This window comes from Malus domestica, chromosome 07, assembly GCF_042453785.1.
Source record: "Malus domestica chromosome 07, GDT2T_hap1".
In the NCBI taxonomy this organism is placed as follows: domain Eukaryota; kingdom Viridiplantae; phylum Streptophyta; class Magnoliopsida; order Rosales; family Rosaceae; genus Malus; species Malus domestica.
The window spans coordinates 13,513,260-13,531,419 of NC_091667.1; the positions used below are offsets into that span (position 1 = coordinate 13,513,260).

The window sequence follows — 18,160 nt, forward strand, 5'->3', positions numbered from 1 at the left end:
AATTTCCACTTGCAATAAGTTATAGGAGTTGGAATAGTTGTATGTATCAAATACAAGTCAACCCTATTCCATATTTTCCGCGTGCAATAAGTTATAGGAGTTGGATTAGCTGTATGTTTCAAAGACTATGGTAAGTCTTTAATTCAGCTTATTGGACAGTCTGACTTTATATTCATTAGATTGGTAAGTAAATAAATATAATATTTCTTCATTAAAATCATGACCGTTCATTTATCGTACTACAGAGAGTTACTCTATAATCGTTGAAGTTTATAATTCAAAGTTACATGATAATGATAATGTTGTATTAATTTCAGAGAAATTGAAGGAGCTCCAGCAACATCTTCTTCATCAGAGCCTCAGAAGGTACGTAGTGAGAACAAGTCAATGAATTCCAACGTGTTATAGTTTTACAGCCACCGCTGATCATTTTAGTCTATAATTCAAAGGCAAAGAAACTAGTTAATTACTATAACAACTTTTCTTCCCTTTAATTTGTAGCTGCAGTGAACTCATCTTCTAGCTGCCCCATGGCAAATACAGGAAGAAATCATACTGCCGTTACAGTTACCACTACGGAATATAATCGCACGACGACGTTGAAGCAAAGAATCGAAGAAACGAAATGGCTACTGCATCCGTTAGCAGGTAAGAGCTCTTGTTGCATCTTCAAAGTACCTCATTGCCTGGCGAAAACAAACAAGGGGAAGTACCGGCCTCATATCATCTCAATCGGCCCTTATCACTACGGTGATAAACACGTGGTGATGATGCAACAACACAAATGGAGATTTCTTGACAATCTTCTCGGTCGAACGCAGTTGATCGGACTTGATGACTACCGGCAGGTTGTAGCAGAAGTCGAAGATGATATAAGAGAGTGCTATGCAGAGACCATTAACTTATGCAGCCGCCATCTGGTTGAGATGATGGTACCGGACGGTCTCTTCATCATCGAAATGTTCTGCAAAGTAAAATTATTATCGAGATCTTGTTCTATTGGAGAATCAAGTTCCTTTCTTCGTTCTTCAAAAGTAGTTTGAAAAATCGAATTCTTTAACTGCGCAGTAGGGAGGCCTCCTCAAGTCTTGAGGCATTATTTCAGTGTCGAAGGAAAGCATCTACTCGATTTACTTCACCTGAGTTTTGTCCCCGAACCTCAGGAGGACGTTGAGTTTATCCAATCGGCAAAAAAGCTTCACGATCTCGCCGGAATTATGTTCAAAACACGGGAGGCGCAGAGCTTCCTAGACATCAGATTTTGCATTGGAGTTCTTGAAATTCCGCCCATAAAACTAGATGATCTCCACACCCATTTCTTCTTAAACTTGGTTGCATTTGAACAATGCTACTCTCATTGCCCAAAGTATATAAACACTTACGCTGCATTCATGAGTTGTCTCGTCCGCACGCCGATGGACGCGACATTTCTGTCCGATTAAAACATTATCGAGAATTATCTCGGAACCGACAAAGAGGTCGTGCATTTCTTCAAAAACCTCCGCAAAGATGTGCCTTTCGATATCGACAGTATTTATCTGAACAAGTTGTTCAACGAAGTGAACGAGTACCAAAGAAATATTTTGCATTAAGTTCGGGCCGACGGAGGTGAGCATTAAGTCTAAAGATCGTCTCAAACCGGCGGATCTTTTTCTTCTCACTTTTTGTCATTGATATTTTGCTTGTAAATCAAAAAATACAGAATACAGTTGAACTTTATGATCTCAATACATTTCTGTTACTAGGTAAATATCTTGGCCACATACAACCTAACGTTTTGTTTTCGACGAGTATACAAATTCTATGCTCATGAGCGGTAGGTCTCGGGTTCGAGACTTGGGAGCAGCCTCTCCATAAAATGGGGGTAAGGCTAGCCGACATTCACCTCTCCCAGACCCTGCGTAAAGTGGGAGCCTTGTGCACTGGGTACGACCTTTATACAAATTCTATGCTAGTTCGACGTAACTGCAACAGCTGGTATAATTTATGAACAGTTGTATAAAATTTATACACCCGAACTAACATATATATAATTGATTTTAGAGTTTTCGGCACAAATGTTCAGTGCAGTGAACCGCCAAATCAGGTTTGGGGGCTGACCTGAAGAATCTGATGCGAGCCTTTTTCTGATTGTTGCTACTCCTTTCCACTCTCACTTGAGCACGTTTGGCACCAAGATGAACTTGATACAGTTTAGCAGAAAATCCAGTCTTTAATGACATTATGACGGCAACAAACCGGCGACTGAAAAAAGGGAAAGTAAAGATTGGTTAGTTACAATTTGACAATGAATACATAAACCACAAGAGCACAACCGATAAACAACAGCATCGGAGGCACACAAATAAATACGTGTTTTGGTTGTCTGAACCTTACTTTTCTGTGGCCAACACCTGCACCAGAACCATAACAAAGAGAGTTCATGACTGCACCGAGAGTACCGGAGCTAATCTGCAGTGAAAATTACAGACATATCCTGCCGGGAAAAAAAAAAAAAAAAAAAGAGAAACTCAGCAGGAAAGAAATCAATAACTGAAAGAGGGCAAAATGTGCATATGGGAGGAAACTGCATAAGTAAAGGCCCGCTTCATAACCATTTCAGTTTTTAGTTTTCAGTTTACAAGAAAATTGAAATCAAAAACTGAAAATGAAATGGTTGTCAAATGGCTCCCAAGTAAAACAGAGAGGAGCTCCAATACAAAATCAGAAAGTCCAGTAAACTTACATGGTCGCCCATACAGAATGAACTCCAATTTAATCATGCTTAAAGCCATAATTAGGGGTTGCAGTTTTCAACCAACAAGTTAAAACGCCAGGGGATGGGATTAGCAGGGTAAGGAGTCATAACCGAAGGCACCTACTATTTCGCAACCTCCACTACTCTATATTAACACAGGACCACGATAAGATGGAAATTGTTAGTTTCCCACCAACCCATTCACAATAAAAAAATACCAACAAACAATTAAAAATTAGTAAAAGGAAATGTTAAAATTTTAAGATACCTTAAGAAGCATACAACTTTGCATACAGTAAGCAGTGCTACGATAGATCAATACTTGGGATGATTTTCCAGAGAAGTCTATATGGGGGCCTTGAGCACGCATCATCACCACCGTCATTGGGAAGAGAAGCCAACTCATTCTCCAAAATAGAGTGAGCTTCTGAAAATGCCTACAACATCCAATGATAATCTCGAAAGTAAGAAACAAGCATCTGTACACATATGAAGCTAGCAATAGATAAGCATCACATTATCACACAAGGTAATATTGAATATGTCAGAAAATATCATGACAATTAATCCCAAAAAAACACAGCTTACCTTGATACACTGATGTATACGGAAGCAATTACGCCCCACATTATTAGTTGGAAAAAGGGGATCATCAATGTGTATCGGGTCAATACTACATGGAGCAGATCAATATATAAGCAATGCAAAAAAGTTAAGAATTTCTCTTCAAGCACAAATAAGAAAACAGAGTACTGCTATTACCTACAACCTCTTTCCCTCTTAATATAAACACCACTTCCCTGTACCGATATACGCATTTGGCGAGGATCAAACACATTCCTAGAAGGAAGAGAGAGATGAAGCGTCAATCGCTATGTAGCTTAAACCATATTATAACAAACTATACAATTATTCAATCAGAGTAAACTCAATTCCAATCCAAGAAGTAGTTGCACTGGTATATAATTAGAGAGAGAGAATCATTATCAGTGGTTGTCTTACCCAAAAAAGTAGAGAAAATTCATCAGAAGGCTCCCAAAATTCTGCAAGATCATTACTGGTTTAGTAATAAAGCAATCTAGCAATAATCATCAGCAAAAATGAGAAACTAAAAAGGGCAACAAGTACGAGTTTGAATGAGAACTTTGAACTTAGACCAGCGGCCAGCCACATGAAATTTGAATATTTTTACAAAATTAGGAACGATACCTCCATTTCTAACTAGTAACTAATTGTTTGGAATGGTTTACTCAAAATATATGGAAGTTGGGACCCTCAATCAAATCAACCATTCAGAAGTTCAATACTAATAACTTAGTGAGTTGAATATTCAACATATCAAGCAGAAAATCAAAATATATTTTTATGACTGATAGAAAAAAGAAACCATAAATTACGGATGTCACACATAATTTGGTGCAAGTATATAGTACCTAAAGGTCCTCCACGATACTTTGTATAATACATTATCAAGGGAAAATAAAACATACTAACATACAAAATTAGAGTTGAAATTAGAAATTTACTTGGTTGATGGGCCGGCCAAGATGATACTCATGCTGAAGAAAACGTGTAATAAGTAATACCTGAAAAAGAGTAAAAAAATACACCAAAAATAATTAACTGTCACAGATGCTCTACAGAATTCATTGCATTTTTCTTTTAAACAAGAGATGTTTAAGAATAAAAGCCAGATACTCAACCAAAATAAGCAAAAAATAAAATATATTTTTACGCAAGATCACTGGCAACAGAACTCAATAGCCCAGAGGAGCAAATACAACACCGTCCTACAACAGCCAATAACAGCAATTCACAGTATGTTCCATGCTCCAAGTTAGTTGAGTTATGCTAAAATTTACCCTTTGATATGAAAAAATCAAGAAAAATGAGAAGCCAATACATGTAATATGTCGAGTACTTGTGTCATGTTCGTGCTCCCTAAAATTGAGTATCAACATATCATCATCTTTTAATTCCCTAATTGACCTTAAAACTTCAATTTCTATAATGTTTATAGTGTATTATAATTTAGACCCTGATCTGGCAGCTGCTAGTTTAAAGCATTAATCTTTTAATACCTTTAAAAGGACAATCATTGCGAGAACAAAATGTTCTATGCGTTAGTCCAAAAGTTCTACGGCATGCCATCACCTTTGATACCCATTGTCCTTACTGGAAGATGGTGAAATCAAAAACTTCAATTCAATTTAATTTACTGACGTTGCACCTTGAAATAAGTAGCATTACTCACCAAACAGTAGGAACTCAAGCCACCAGAGTAAGACTGATCAAGGCTACGATCTGCCAAGAACTGTTTCAGTACCAAAGCAAGGGGTGTAGCAGCTGGAAACTGCTCAGTGAGATCCTTGACCTGCAAATGACTAGTTATGGTTCATAACATATAAATAAAGTATATACGTAAGCTATAAATGTCACCAAAAGCACATCAAAATTTGCAAGTACCAAATACGCAACAAAATATGCACAAGGAACTAGCTAACTGCTTCAAGAAACAAAAGAAAGGATACCTGAGATCCAAAAGGACTGTGCAAGAATGGATGCTAAAAGACCCCAATCACAATGGTTGAAGAAACATAATTTGATACACCAGCATACAAATTTGGTTTGACTTTTTTATACAATCCACTACCACAAGCTTTCACACAGTAGTAGCAATTTGCAAGTAACCACCCCACAATTATGTACCACCAAACACATGGGCATAATATAGATGTTACAATCTAATGAATTTTTATTAACACTTGGGATTTCAACTGAATCTTCTCTCCAACAAGCCTTGACGTTCCAATCACAGATGTCTTTGCGAGTGAAATATTGTGCATTTGGGTGATACACCTTGAAATCTTTTAGACTAACTTATTAAATATAAACGTCTAACATCGATAATGACAGTCCCAAAACCTATGTAAAAAAAATTCGTTTAAACTTAAACCAATATTCGTAGACCAGGGGTGGAAGATTGAGTACCTTAGTCATTAAAAGTTAAAGATTGGAAGGTTTAAGTAGATAAAGCTATATTTCACACACACAAAATGCGTTCATCTTGCACCCGCACACACAAAAGATTGAGGGAGAGGTATATACCAGTTGTGTAGTTTGGAGTCCTGTATGAGATGGAGATTTGAAACTGATGTCAATACGAACTGATACTGAATCCTTTGTAGCATCGTCATTTATCTGTGAGCATTTGGGCACCACAGATTCTTCTAAAGCAACCACACTCGAGTTCACATTAGTGCCATGCTCACCAGACATGGGAGGTGGCTCTTCTTTTGGAGATTGTACATTGGAAGCAGATGAGACAATGAGATCATGGGGAACTTCCACCACAAGCATTATAACAGGTATCTAAAAGCAAGGATTAAACAGTAAGAAAAACCATGTAAGTAAAAGAAGCTTAAATGAAACAGAAGTACAATCAAAAGATTAAAATGAAGAGGACGTACAGCTGTATTTTCCACAGTCTTAAGAGAATCATTTTTGACCCAATCCTGATTGACGAGATACCTAGCGGCATGCTGAAACACCAAAACAAGACTGTCACAGAGCAGGCAACAGAAAAGAACAATCTTAGATATCAGCGGAAAGGATGAAGGGGTGCTACATATCAGTTGGCACTACAAAAACTTAACGAGAAACAAATCAGTTGACCAGAAATGTTTATTTGATGAGCAGCATATTGAAGTTTTATTATCAGGGTCATGTTATGCGAAATAATCAGATAAAAAGTTCAGAAACAATCAGGATCCGAAACTCAAAATGTTCCAATAGGAACAGAATGATAAGTGTTCCAAAGTTTATGCAGCCTTAATGAATGTGCACACTAAGCTTAGAACACCATAAACAGCTTGCATAGAAAACACGAATGCAGAACGGTGACAAGCTAGTGTAGAACAGTTCCCTTCGTTTATTGAAAAAAAAAAAAAAAAGTTTCTGTACACAGATTTCTAGTAGAAAAGATGAATCAAACGAACTGCCTTTCTATAATAGACTAATTTGCAATGTACCTGAAGGCATGTTTCTTTGATACCATTACGCCCCTCCAATATCCCAGCTTCTTTAATGGGTTCCTAAAAATATGTCTGCATATGAATATTTTTCCGAAAGTACTGGAAAAGAGGTCAATGTAACTGAGAGAATAGATCAAGAAGTTTTTTTACCAGGTTCCTCACAGGAGGTAGACAAACCACAAGGTCCACATCACTTGTTGGAAGTGACAAACCGGTTGCAGTTGAACCAAATATGTTTGTCCTGGACCTGGGCCAAAGTACCTGGAGAGACCTTGTAACCCGCTTAACAGCCCAATTTATGTAGGGCTTCCTAGCCATATTCTCTGCAGCCACCTTCAGCCCATCATATCAAACATTCAGTAGAATGTAACAACACATGGAACGATGGTCAATGGTACAAATATTTGATAAACATTTTGATTGGAGAACTTGAAGATAATATATAATGGTGATGGTGAAGAATGGATTAAAACAATAATACTAGATCAATTATTGTACCTGCTTGCAGAAAAGGTCAATGTCATCGTGGACAAGGCTGTGCATCAAAGAAAGAGACACCTTCCGGATAGGACAGTTATGCAAATCAGGCGGTTGTAGGGGCAATGCAACATCTGGCTGTACAATGAATATACTATCTTATGAAGGACTTTTAAACATCAACACAAATTTAAAGTTTATAAGATAGATGCTACACTTACATGTTCTTGATCACGAGCAAGTTGAGAAATAGCAATCAATCGATCCTGCAACAAGGGTGCAGGAAGAGCTTGAATCAATGGACGGCCAGAAATATTATTACTTCTTAAAGGCCAAACAACTTCAGCACCATCCATGCGCAAACAAGTTTCCTCCAAGTTAGCTCCATCATGGAACCATCCTCTCATACCCCAGTGCCTTGGGCTAGAGCTACCAGACCGAACAGTTGGAAAGCCCCTGTTTTTCCTGGCGTCACTCACAGGAGAGGGTGGAGGTGGTCGTGGGGCCTGTGGAACAGAAAGCACCACGGGCGATGGTGGCCGCTTTATCCGAGGTTGCTCACGCCTTGTAGGAGGAACACATGGGCTTCTGCGATCATAACTACGCTTAAACTCTCTTGACCTTTCTCTTGAAATGTTTGGAATGATGATTGGCCGTAAAATGGGATAAGTAAGCGAGTCTCCTGTCTTCCCTTCAACATCACCATTTACATCAGCCAAAGATCCAGAGGATTCCTCATCTGCTGCTGTGTCTGTCATTGCTGATGAGGAATGCAGCACCTTGCCTGGTACATCGCTTCCAGGCATAACATAACCAAGAGCCTGGTTTCCTGATCCCAAAGGATCAAAAGGAGAACAAAAGGAAGCAGTAGGTGAAGTCAAACCATTTGTACTATATGAAGAAGAAAATGCAACCATATCATCGACAGCCCTATTCATGTCAGCTTCCCGCCAAGCCCATGAGCTATCATCAGAACTAAGGGAAGGAGGGCGAGAGAAAACCGTCCCTGGATGATCAGAAGGATTCCAGTACATCACACCACCTCCAAAGTACTGATTATAGTCTACCCCAGCAAATGCTTGCACCTCAACTTCATCCTCTGATATCCAGTGGCCCTCACATTCATCTGCTAGTTCATATGCCGTTGCTGGATCAGGTAGGTCCGTGCAATCCCAAGAATACTTCCTTTCGTTGTCCACATTTGTTGCATTAATCTTGACACTATGGGTGGAAAAAACCTGTGGAAAACTACACTGCTTCTTTGAGATGAATCCAGAATCATAATTAAAGGTTCGCGATAGAGCCAATCCACGAGCACTTCGAACCACTGGAGGCCAGTCTAAACTCATTGGCAGTGGTCGAGTCAGAATTGGATTACACCTGCCTTGAATTGGAGAACTTCTCGCCTGATGTATAGTTGGTAGGAAAGACTGGCGAAAGTGATTCTGCCAGTTATGACCAACATCCAGATGCAATCGGTCAGTGGCGGGTGGGAGATGTGGGTTAACAGGTGGATAATAGGCGCAAGCTACACCAGGCCACTCATATTGACAGCTTTCATAAGAACATGGGGTTCCAGTATCACATAGATGATTTCCATGTTCTTGGTCCTGAAACGGAATGGCTTCCTTTTCCACATCATCAACTCTCATTCCTTTGTCTGGTGCAACATCTTTTATATCAGATTTGCCAGCTTGCTCGTTCTGAAAGTCAATATCTATGTGGCTGAAAATCTTATGATCCACTGCGGGCAGAGGAGAAGGTACTACACTACCAGACGATTTTATTTGAATTTCAGTACTATTGTTTGATGAATTGTAATTTTCGAAAAATGTATGACTGGAACTTGCTCTAGAACCAACAGGATAATTCTCTTGAATGCTTTGGGTGGCATCGTCATCCTCAGTTGGCCCATTGCCAGAACCAGGAGAAATCGAATTTGTCACAAGGATGTTACAACTAGCTGAATTATCACCAGTCTTGCTCTTGAAAGCTGAATCACTAGAAACGGGATAAGACTTTGCTGTGCAATCTTCAGGAATGACAGAAGAAGAAGAAGCTTCCATGACTGATCTTTCGGATTTTATTACATCACCAGAATTCTTACAACCAGTTATTTTGTTTTTTCCTTTTTCTTTCCTACCCTTCCTTGCAGCAGTTTGAGCTTTTGCAACCACTGTTTGTGCATGTTCCTGATGACAAGCTACTAGTTACAAACCATTCAAATCATTAATGAGAAATGTGATTCAAATTAAAAGAACGAGAATAACCATTTCATCTTTCGACGATAATGCCTCTTTGGAAATTTCCACCTCCTGATGTATACCAGGAATCTTCTTAGACTCCCCAGAATCTGCCTTTTTTTTATGAGCCAATGTACAATTACGATCCTGGCATAACACTGAAGCAATTAAAACTATCCACAAAATTTGTTGTGAATCCAAAAGGACATCAGCGAACTAAAGAGTACCTTGAGAGACTTTTCACACAAAAAATCATCCGCACATGACCTAGGAACAGGATTTGGTCTTTTCACATTGCGGTTCTTCCCCTTACTTTTACGGCTAAAAGCACTAGGCTTTGCCTTGGATTTCTTAGATAAGGGTTTTTCATTTCCATCTGCTAGAAGTTCCATTTTTGTGCATTCAAGCAAAATAACCATAAGAAATCCCCGTACTTTTCTTAATATAAAATCAGAAATGGTAGAAACTGAACTCAGTGTGCTATAAAAGAGTTTCCCTATATCATATTCACTGTGGTTACATAAGGATATCATCATTACTATATCCTGAAGCAGAAAGAGATTATTAAACCCCGCGACTAAGGAAGGTCTTCCAGAAAGAGAAGCCGGGATAATGCTTGACCCAAATTCTATGTCAGCCACACGTTTTGGAACTGTCTTTTGCATAGATGCAATTTGGTTGTACCTCAGTGGTTGTTCTCCTCCTCTATTGAAGAGCCACATTTCATCTCCCGCCTCACTACATGTCTTCAGGATCTCAAGAATCTAAGTTAAAATGAACTAAGTTAAGCTACATTATAACAAACAAATAAATCAACCATCATATTGTAAGCTTCATTACAAATATAAAGATTTCCAATTTTAGAACTTCAGTTAAAGGATATTAATGCATCATTCACCAAAACTCCTCTCCTTTGTTACCAATTAAATCCAATTCTCTAGCACAATTATTACAACTTAATCTATCAACAGAATCATTCAGAACCGTATAAACCTATTACATTTCTCATACACTATCACCTAAACACTATAAAACCATAAAGTTAGAAAATGTACCAAAGGTTTCGCTGCTTTGCCCAACACCGATGTCAAAACATTTCTCCTTGTTGCTGCATCCAAATTTTCCCACCAGTCTACACACCCCTTCTTCCTCCAATACACATTGGCCGCCAAGCACACAGCGGTCATCTTTTCTTTCAATTTCACCCCTCTTTTCTTCCCATTACTACAATTCAGCCACGCCAACCTCAACGCCACCTCCAACCGATTTGCCACAAATGCTTCCATACTGTAATACCCTTTATCCTTCAACCACTTCAATTCGACCCAATCTGATCCCAAGTCACTCTCTTCCCCCCTCAAAAACCCCCCATTTGATATTTCATCCATTGCCTCCACAAACCCATCCAAATTCTCCACCAAATCCTCACTCACCGTAACCGTATCGATATCCCTCACCGAGCACGAACACTCCTCCACCTTTTCCCCTTCCCTCGAAGAAAACAACCGAGTCGACTCGAAAACCCTCCTCTCCAGCTCGTTCGACTCGGCCACCCTACACAGAAGCCCACTCGACCTCTTAAAACAGAGGGTGGGAAGGTCGCCGGAGGGGAGGTCAGGGAGGATGATGAAGAAGCCATGGCCGTTGGCACGGACCCTGCCGAGCATTTGAACGAGGACCCGTACGAAATTGGGATCTACGGCGGTGAGGTGAGCTTGGCGCTGGTGGACGGTGAGAGATGAGAACCATTTGAGGATCGAGGACCTAGGGTTAGGGTTAGGGTTAGGGTTAGGGTTATGGTTGGGTTTGAGGTCTGAGGAATTGGAGTGAGAGTGGAAGAGGGAGATGTGGGAGGTGAGCGAGTCAATGAGTTGGTCCTGAGTCATGAGCGATTCGTGAGGGAATTTAGGGTTTGGAATCGGCATTTTTGGAGTTCGGAGAGAGGTGGGAAAAATGGCGGAGAGAAAATGCGAGGGAATTTCGGGTTCGTGGTGGAATATCGCGGATTTTAGGGGTCCGAGACTGGTTTTGAATTTTATCAGGTGGACGGGCGGCGGGTGGTGTTCCCCGGTGTGCAAACTGTTTAAAAATGCTTTAATAAATAAATAAATAAAAGTAAAAAAAAAAACTGTTTTAAGTTTGTTTCGTCATTCAAAATGAAGATTTCGTCGTCACTTGCTACTATATTTTAGTACTATTCATCTTTACTTGTAAATGAGATATCTTAAGTTTAATATCATCAAAAGTGAATTTGAACCATATTATCACAGGCTTATTGTAAGGCTGAGTCACATTTTCCCGCTTAATGTAAATAATATCGTTTGTTTGAGAAATTTTTTTTGAAGATTTCACTACAATATTTATTTATTTATCTTTATTATATATTATCTATATCTAAATTATATATTAACCAAATTTTCATTCTCAACTAAAATATATGAAGTTACCATTCTAACCCTCTAATTAAACTAAACATAAATAAGAAATATGAATGATAATGTAATTTCACACAACCAAAATTTTCCTTTTTTTTTAAGTCACACCTACATTTGAACTTACATGTGATTCTAACATATCTCTAATTAAATAATAAAAAACAAAGCTCTATTCCCACTCCCACATTCTTTTAGTCTCTCTTACTTTCTTCCTATCTCCTTCAATTTTAAAAATAAAAAAAAATTCACATGTACTTTGAGTGTGGCCATATGCTAGTACATAAAGTCATAGGATAAAATTGGTAAATCATTCATAATTTCAAAAATGCACTTAAATACCATTCCTTAATTAGATTTAAAAAAAAAACAATTTGATTTAAGAAAATCCAGACTATTCACATAGTGGGCAGTTTTCTTTTTAACTTTTTCAATAACCCTAAAATTCCTCATTTGAGAAAAAAAATCAACACACAAACAACCAGCTAAATTAAGGATAATTTAGTAATATAACATGAAAAAAAACTTCTGGAGATGCTTGCCTACATACTATGTTTTCGGTGAATCTTGAAGATGATTGTTTAGTCCGTCGGATACAACACACATATACTACAAATTGATCTTAAACAATATAGTTTCTTTGATTAATGATCCCTCACATATTCCAATAACATTGTCCCACATATGATTTCAACAAGAAAAAAAATGGCAATTATCCACCCACTAATCAGTGCAGTTTATTTTCAACTTACACGTTTTTGCCTTCTCAAATCCATGTCCTCCCAAAATGGTTTCTTTTCAACTTCCTTAAAAAATCCTAATCACTACATCACAACCACATGTAATACCCTGAATCTTTCTGTTTTTTCTTGCTTCTCTTGATAAATGAAATTATTCTCAAGGTTCACTACAAGAAAACAGGGAATATGTGATGGAATTAGTGGTGGCGCCCAGAAAATCATCATATATTACGAAGTGAAGAGATTTTAGAAAGCGTCGCATAAAAACTTTCGCAGGCCTTGGAATATCTTTTAGATTATATGCTTCATATATAACTTTCAGATTCGTCACACATAAATGGGCAGGAAAGTATATTGATAACAAATTTAGAATGCGTCACATAATTTTTAGTAATGCAACACAGTTACACGTGAGGCTAAAGATGCCTCACTAGTTGTATAAAGAAAACTATTCATAAAAGACACATAAATTGGTATTGGCACTTAAAAATTCTCATTTAGCACTTCAAACTTTCTATATTTAGAAGAAAAAAATAACTGAAAATAAATTAAATGAAACTTTTTCTTTCATCTTCCATAAAGAAAAATTCCACTTTCACAAAGCCCCATTTCATCTATCTGCATTTTTTACCCACCCCCTTCATCTCCTTCTCTTGCATAGAATCTAGTGGTTGCCATCATCAGCGACCACCACGTCCCCTTTGTCTCCCTCTCTTGCCCACCTCTCAATTTTTCTAATCGCATTATTTTTTCCCTATTGCACTCTGATTCGTCTCACTACACTGATTCACTCTCGTCGTCAACACCCTGATACTTGCATCTTCAAGTAACTTGGTGGCTGCAGTCAAGTAAGGTCTTATTTCATCTTTATTTTATTTTAGGTTATGCACAAGAACTTTTAATTGAATGAACTATGGCAGTTTCCAAACTTATAACCCTAAAATCCATTTCAATTGAAATGATAATTGCATTTCATTTTGACAAATTAGTTGAATTGAATTCCCTAGGTGTTGAAATGTAATGCAAATTTTTATTCTTATACATTTTCGGATGGGTTTTTTTTTATCAAAGCATGAATCAAATGATATCAGAAGTTGTGAGGTTCCCCAGGTGGTGAAATGTAATGCTAATTTTGATTCTTACATATTTTCGGATGGGGTTTTTTTTTTTATCAAAGTATAAATCAGTGATATCAAAAGTTGTGAGGTTTTGGAAGTTGTGAGGAAAGATACCACCGATTTTTATACTTTCATCTTGACAATTTGTATTTGAATTATATTTCATTTTGTCAAATCATCTTTCCTATTTATAATTTTTTTTAGTCGCAACCAGGGGCTCAAGTCTCAGCCGAGTCTATAAACAGAGAATTCATTTTCAATATATAATGAAGAAAGCATATTCTCAAGCATAAAGAAGCACCCAAGCTTAAAGAGTTAAATGCTATGTTCTACCTCATATTGAGAATACTCATGATTTTACAAGCAAAAATGATCTCGATATATTCAACTCATTTTTTCATGGGTAAATGCTTGCATAAAAAATCATTCATCTTTGCTACACCTTTGTCACAAAGGAACTTTATTCTCAATTGTATTGTCAAATTTGAAGTGAGAAATTCTTGTATGCATTCAACCATTGTGGGAGGCTTTGGCGAAGTATGCATCCATTATTGTGGTTGTGTGAGCAAATTTTTTACAGCAACGTCCTCCAACTATATTACTCATAAGGAAACCCCAATTCAAAAGAATTATAATACTATTTTGAAACTTTACTAAATTAAGAGTCTACAGATCCACTTAAATTAAGATACTCTAAGTTTTGTTAAAGTTTTTAATGTGTAGGAGTATGTAGTTTTGGATATTTATTGTTTAGCATCAAAGTATTTTAATTCTCACTCTCATTTGTAACAAAACAAACCTTTGACCTATAGTGGTGTGTTGTGCAGTGTGTTTTCAAGGAATCAGCAACAAGGTGAAAATACATCTCAGACAAAATCTCTTATCATACTATGGAGAATAAAACGATTAGGTTCCAATCTATATACTTTTTTCTTATCTATTAACGCATAGAATATTTGGATGTTTAGGATAAAAAATTTCTTGATTCTGTCACTTTACTAGTTTTTATGACTTTTATGAGCAAAAAAAGAAAGTTCCCAAAAAAGTATTGCGGTACTTTTCCACTTAAACCAAGGTTGCAAAGTTTGTTCATGTCAAGACATACGAGCAAAGACACGAGGTGGCACAAGGATAAAAGAGTCAATGATGTGAATACAATGAAGCATCTAGTAAACTTTATTGCTTGGAAAGAATTTGACAAAATGTACCTTGATTTTGCTCGAGACCCACGAAATATTAAATTGGGCCTTGTGACTAATGAGCTTAATCTTTTTTCGGATATGAGCAAGCCTTATAGTATGTGGTCAGTTGTTTTGTTTCCATATAATTTGCTCCCATGGAAATGTATGAAAAAACCATTATCTTTTCTTACCTTGTTAATTCCTGGACCAAATGCACCCGGAAATAAGATTGATGCATATTTGTATCCATTAGTAGATGAGCTTGAGGAATTATAAGAAAGGCGTTCAAACCCAAGATAAAATAGCTGCATGTACTTTTAATTTGTATGCAGTTGTGATATTAACAATATGGAAATTTATATGGTTGGAGCACCCATGATAAGTTGGCATATGTAATGAGGATATATCGTACACTAAGTTGAGAAGTATTGTCATATTGGACACCGTCACTACTTACCAATGAATCATTCATGGAACAAGAATACTGCACTCTTTAATGGTCGTCGATAGATGAGACATCGTTCGAGAGATTTCTCAGGCGATGATGTACTTGATCTATTAGATTATATTGTACCTTACACGCTTGGTAAACATCATGATAATGAAGACAAGAAAATGAAGCAGAACACTGAAGAATTAAATTGGACAAAGAAGAGTATTTTTTTCAAGTTGGAATATTGGTCTAAATTGAAGATTAGGCATAATCTTAACGTCATGCATATTGAGAAGAATATATATGATTTTCTGATTAGGACGTTGAATACAGAGAAGTCACATGACACTCAAGGCGAGGATGAATTTAAAATATACGAATATCAGGTGAAATTTTTCAATTGGAATTGAATGAAAATAATAAATTGGATAAACCACCAGCTCAATATGTCAAACCATATAAGCGTAAAGATTTTCCATAATGGTTGCAATCAATTAAATTTCATGATAGTTATGCATCTAATATTCACGAAATATGCATGTAAATGAAGACAGACATTGTGCTCATATTGTGCAAACTAGAAAAAATCTTCCTGCATGCTTTCTTCATTCTCATGGTTCATTTAATTGTGCGTTTGCTACGATAAGCTAAATTAGCAGGACTGGTTAGATGTCGCTGGATGTATCATGTAGAAAGGTAATGTGCCATCATGCTTGCTTTAGTTTCATTTAGTTTGTTTTTCTATATAGTAACAATGCTTTAACTTTTAGATTGTTAGGCACGTACAAGAAATCTGTACGTAACAAAGCTCGGCCTAAAAGCTTTATTGTGGAAGTGCACATGGCATACGAGTCTTCAACATTTTGTTGCATGTATCTATGTGATATTGAGATAGAATTCACCCGACCAGAAAGAAACAATGATGGTGGTGATACTAATGCATTGCTTTCATTTTTTTTTTTGCTCAGAAAGCGCGTCTAATTGGAGGTCATGTAATGATTGAACTTTCGAGAGAAGATATAAAAGTGGCTTATTGGTATATGTTGGACTATTATGACGAAATTGAAGATTTCAGAAAGTATGTGATTTTAATAGTTTAAGTTTCACAAATGATATTTGTAATTCCACTATTTTAACTAATATTTTTTTATATTCATGTAGTGAGCTTATCCAACTTTTGGAAAAAAGAGAATCATGCTAATGTAAAACAGAGGCATATACAATTGTTTCCAGAATGATTTAGGCAGCGAGTCAAGTCATTATATTTTCTAAAACCTAGATTGGTGACTGGAGAATTTTTCTTTAGCACAAGGTCCTGATTGACGCACTGTCCAATACACAAGGTGTATTGTGAATGGCATACGATATTTGGTCACACTTGTTGATCAAAATCGCATAACACATAATAATGGGTTAATGACGTCTGGATTGCATAATGGTGAACCGTATAACTTTTATGGCAGCTTAGTTAATATCCTTAAAGTTCAATTTATTGGTTTTAGGGTAATTCTTTTCAAATGTCAATGGTACAATACAGATACCAAAGGAAAAAGATCATTAGAGATTTTCTTCTTACATCGGTGAATGTAAACAATCAATGGTATGATAGTAACGCATATTTATTAGCTACACAAGCACAAGTATTTTAGATTGACAATTTAAAGTTGGGTCATCCTTGGAAAGTTGTGCAGAAGATTCAACATATGCATGTTTGGGATGTTCTAGAGAAAGATGATGATGATAATGGTAACGAAAACGACGAAAATGATGACGAGTATGAGCGATGATGATAATGGTAACGAAAACGACAAAAATGATGACGAGTATGAGCATGAAAGTGATAGTTCAATACGGCTAATTAAAGATGACAATGATGAAACTACTATACCATTATGCAGAGAGGACATTGATCTTGAATTAAATGGATGTTGATGTAGAGGTTTGAAGAATGCTTGGTGTAATGAGGCAACTTATGGAAAAGGTGGAGGCGAAGACAGATGAGGAGGAGGAAGAGGAAGAGAAAGAGTACTTGCTATTTGGAAATGATGAAGATGATGAAACAACTGATACATATGATGATTATGATTGATACATCAGATGTCTCTCTTTCTAATTAATACATCTTTACATATGTTTTTTGTTTTCAATTGATGAGTATCATTTATGTTATATTTAAAGCATTTTGTTGCTCAAGGCAAAGAAAATGTTGAATTTGGGTTCTTGAAATGCAATATAAACCAAAAACCATGAATGAGTCAAGAGTTTTTGTTTGAGAATAATAGGAAAACAAAGAACATAAAAAGAAACACTACAAGACAACAACTCATCTACCATGACAATTTCATCACGAGCATAAAGAGTTCATTGTAAAAAATACAAATTTACCATAGGCATAGTAAGCACGTGGTGTATAACAAATTTTTATCACAAGCAAATTTTAGTCAGTGGTAAAATAGTAGTTAATAACCACGCGCAAAGTTGCTTGTTGTAAATATACTAAGCCACCATTCATGATGTTCGTGGTATGATTAATATCAACAATGCCTTTTTATTATTTACCATAGGCATAACGTGTGGTACAGTCATTCATAATTTAAAAAAAAATAGAGAAGGTGGGACACCAAATTTTGCAAAATTTTAAACATCTTTGAAATTTGACAAATCCACTTTGCGCGCTCTCTACCTTCTCCATGCCCTCATCTCTTCCATTTTATCTTCCCTTCCCCTTTTTCAGTTCCTCAATTTTTGTCTTCTCTTTTTTTCTC

The 18,160-nt window shown here is 36.8% G+C and overlaps 1 protein-coding gene and 1 pseudogene across 13 annotated transcripts; one reads left to right on the forward strand and one right to left on the reverse strand.

The window, feature by feature from the left end:
- Positions 1-229: 229 nt before the first annotated feature.
- Positions 230-1,706, forward strand: LOC114825848 (UPF0481 protein At3g47200-like; annotated as a pseudogene).
- On the reverse strand, positions 1,649-11,602 carry LOC103404507 (uncharacterized). 13 transcript variants are annotated; one of them, XM_070824688.1, is made up of 19 exons: positions 10,547-11,602; positions 9,719-10,255; positions 9,519-9,638; positions 7,470-9,440; positions 7,270-7,386; positions 6,922-7,104; positions 6,769-6,831; positions 6,208-6,279; positions 5,846-6,109; positions 4,992-5,111; positions 4,264-4,323; positions 3,740-3,780; positions 3,500-3,577; positions 3,326-3,410; positions 3,006-3,174; positions 2,726-2,882; positions 2,377-2,476; positions 1,942-2,244; positions 1,649-1,801 (listed from the first exon to the last, which is right to left on the reverse strand). In XM_070824688.1, exons 1-15 carry the CDS (start codon positions 11,414-11,416, stop codon positions 3,043-3,045), a joined length of 4,713 nt encoding a protein of 1,570 aa, XP_070680789.1. In that variant the 5' UTR covers positions 11,417-11,602; the 3' UTR covers positions 1,649-1,801; positions 1,942-2,244; positions 2,377-2,476; positions 2,726-2,882; positions 3,006-3,042. The 13 variants fall into 13 exon arrangements, with proteins under 13 accessions (XP_070680789.1, XP_070680786.1, XP_070680784.1 ...); XM_070824685.1 differs by having other exon boundaries at positions 1,649-1,974; positions 2,101-2,244; positions 10,547-11,559; XM_070824683.1 differs by having other exon boundaries at positions 1,649-1,974; positions 2,101-2,244; positions 4,968-5,111; positions 10,547-11,559.
- Positions 11,603-18,160: the final 6,558 nt, after the last annotated feature.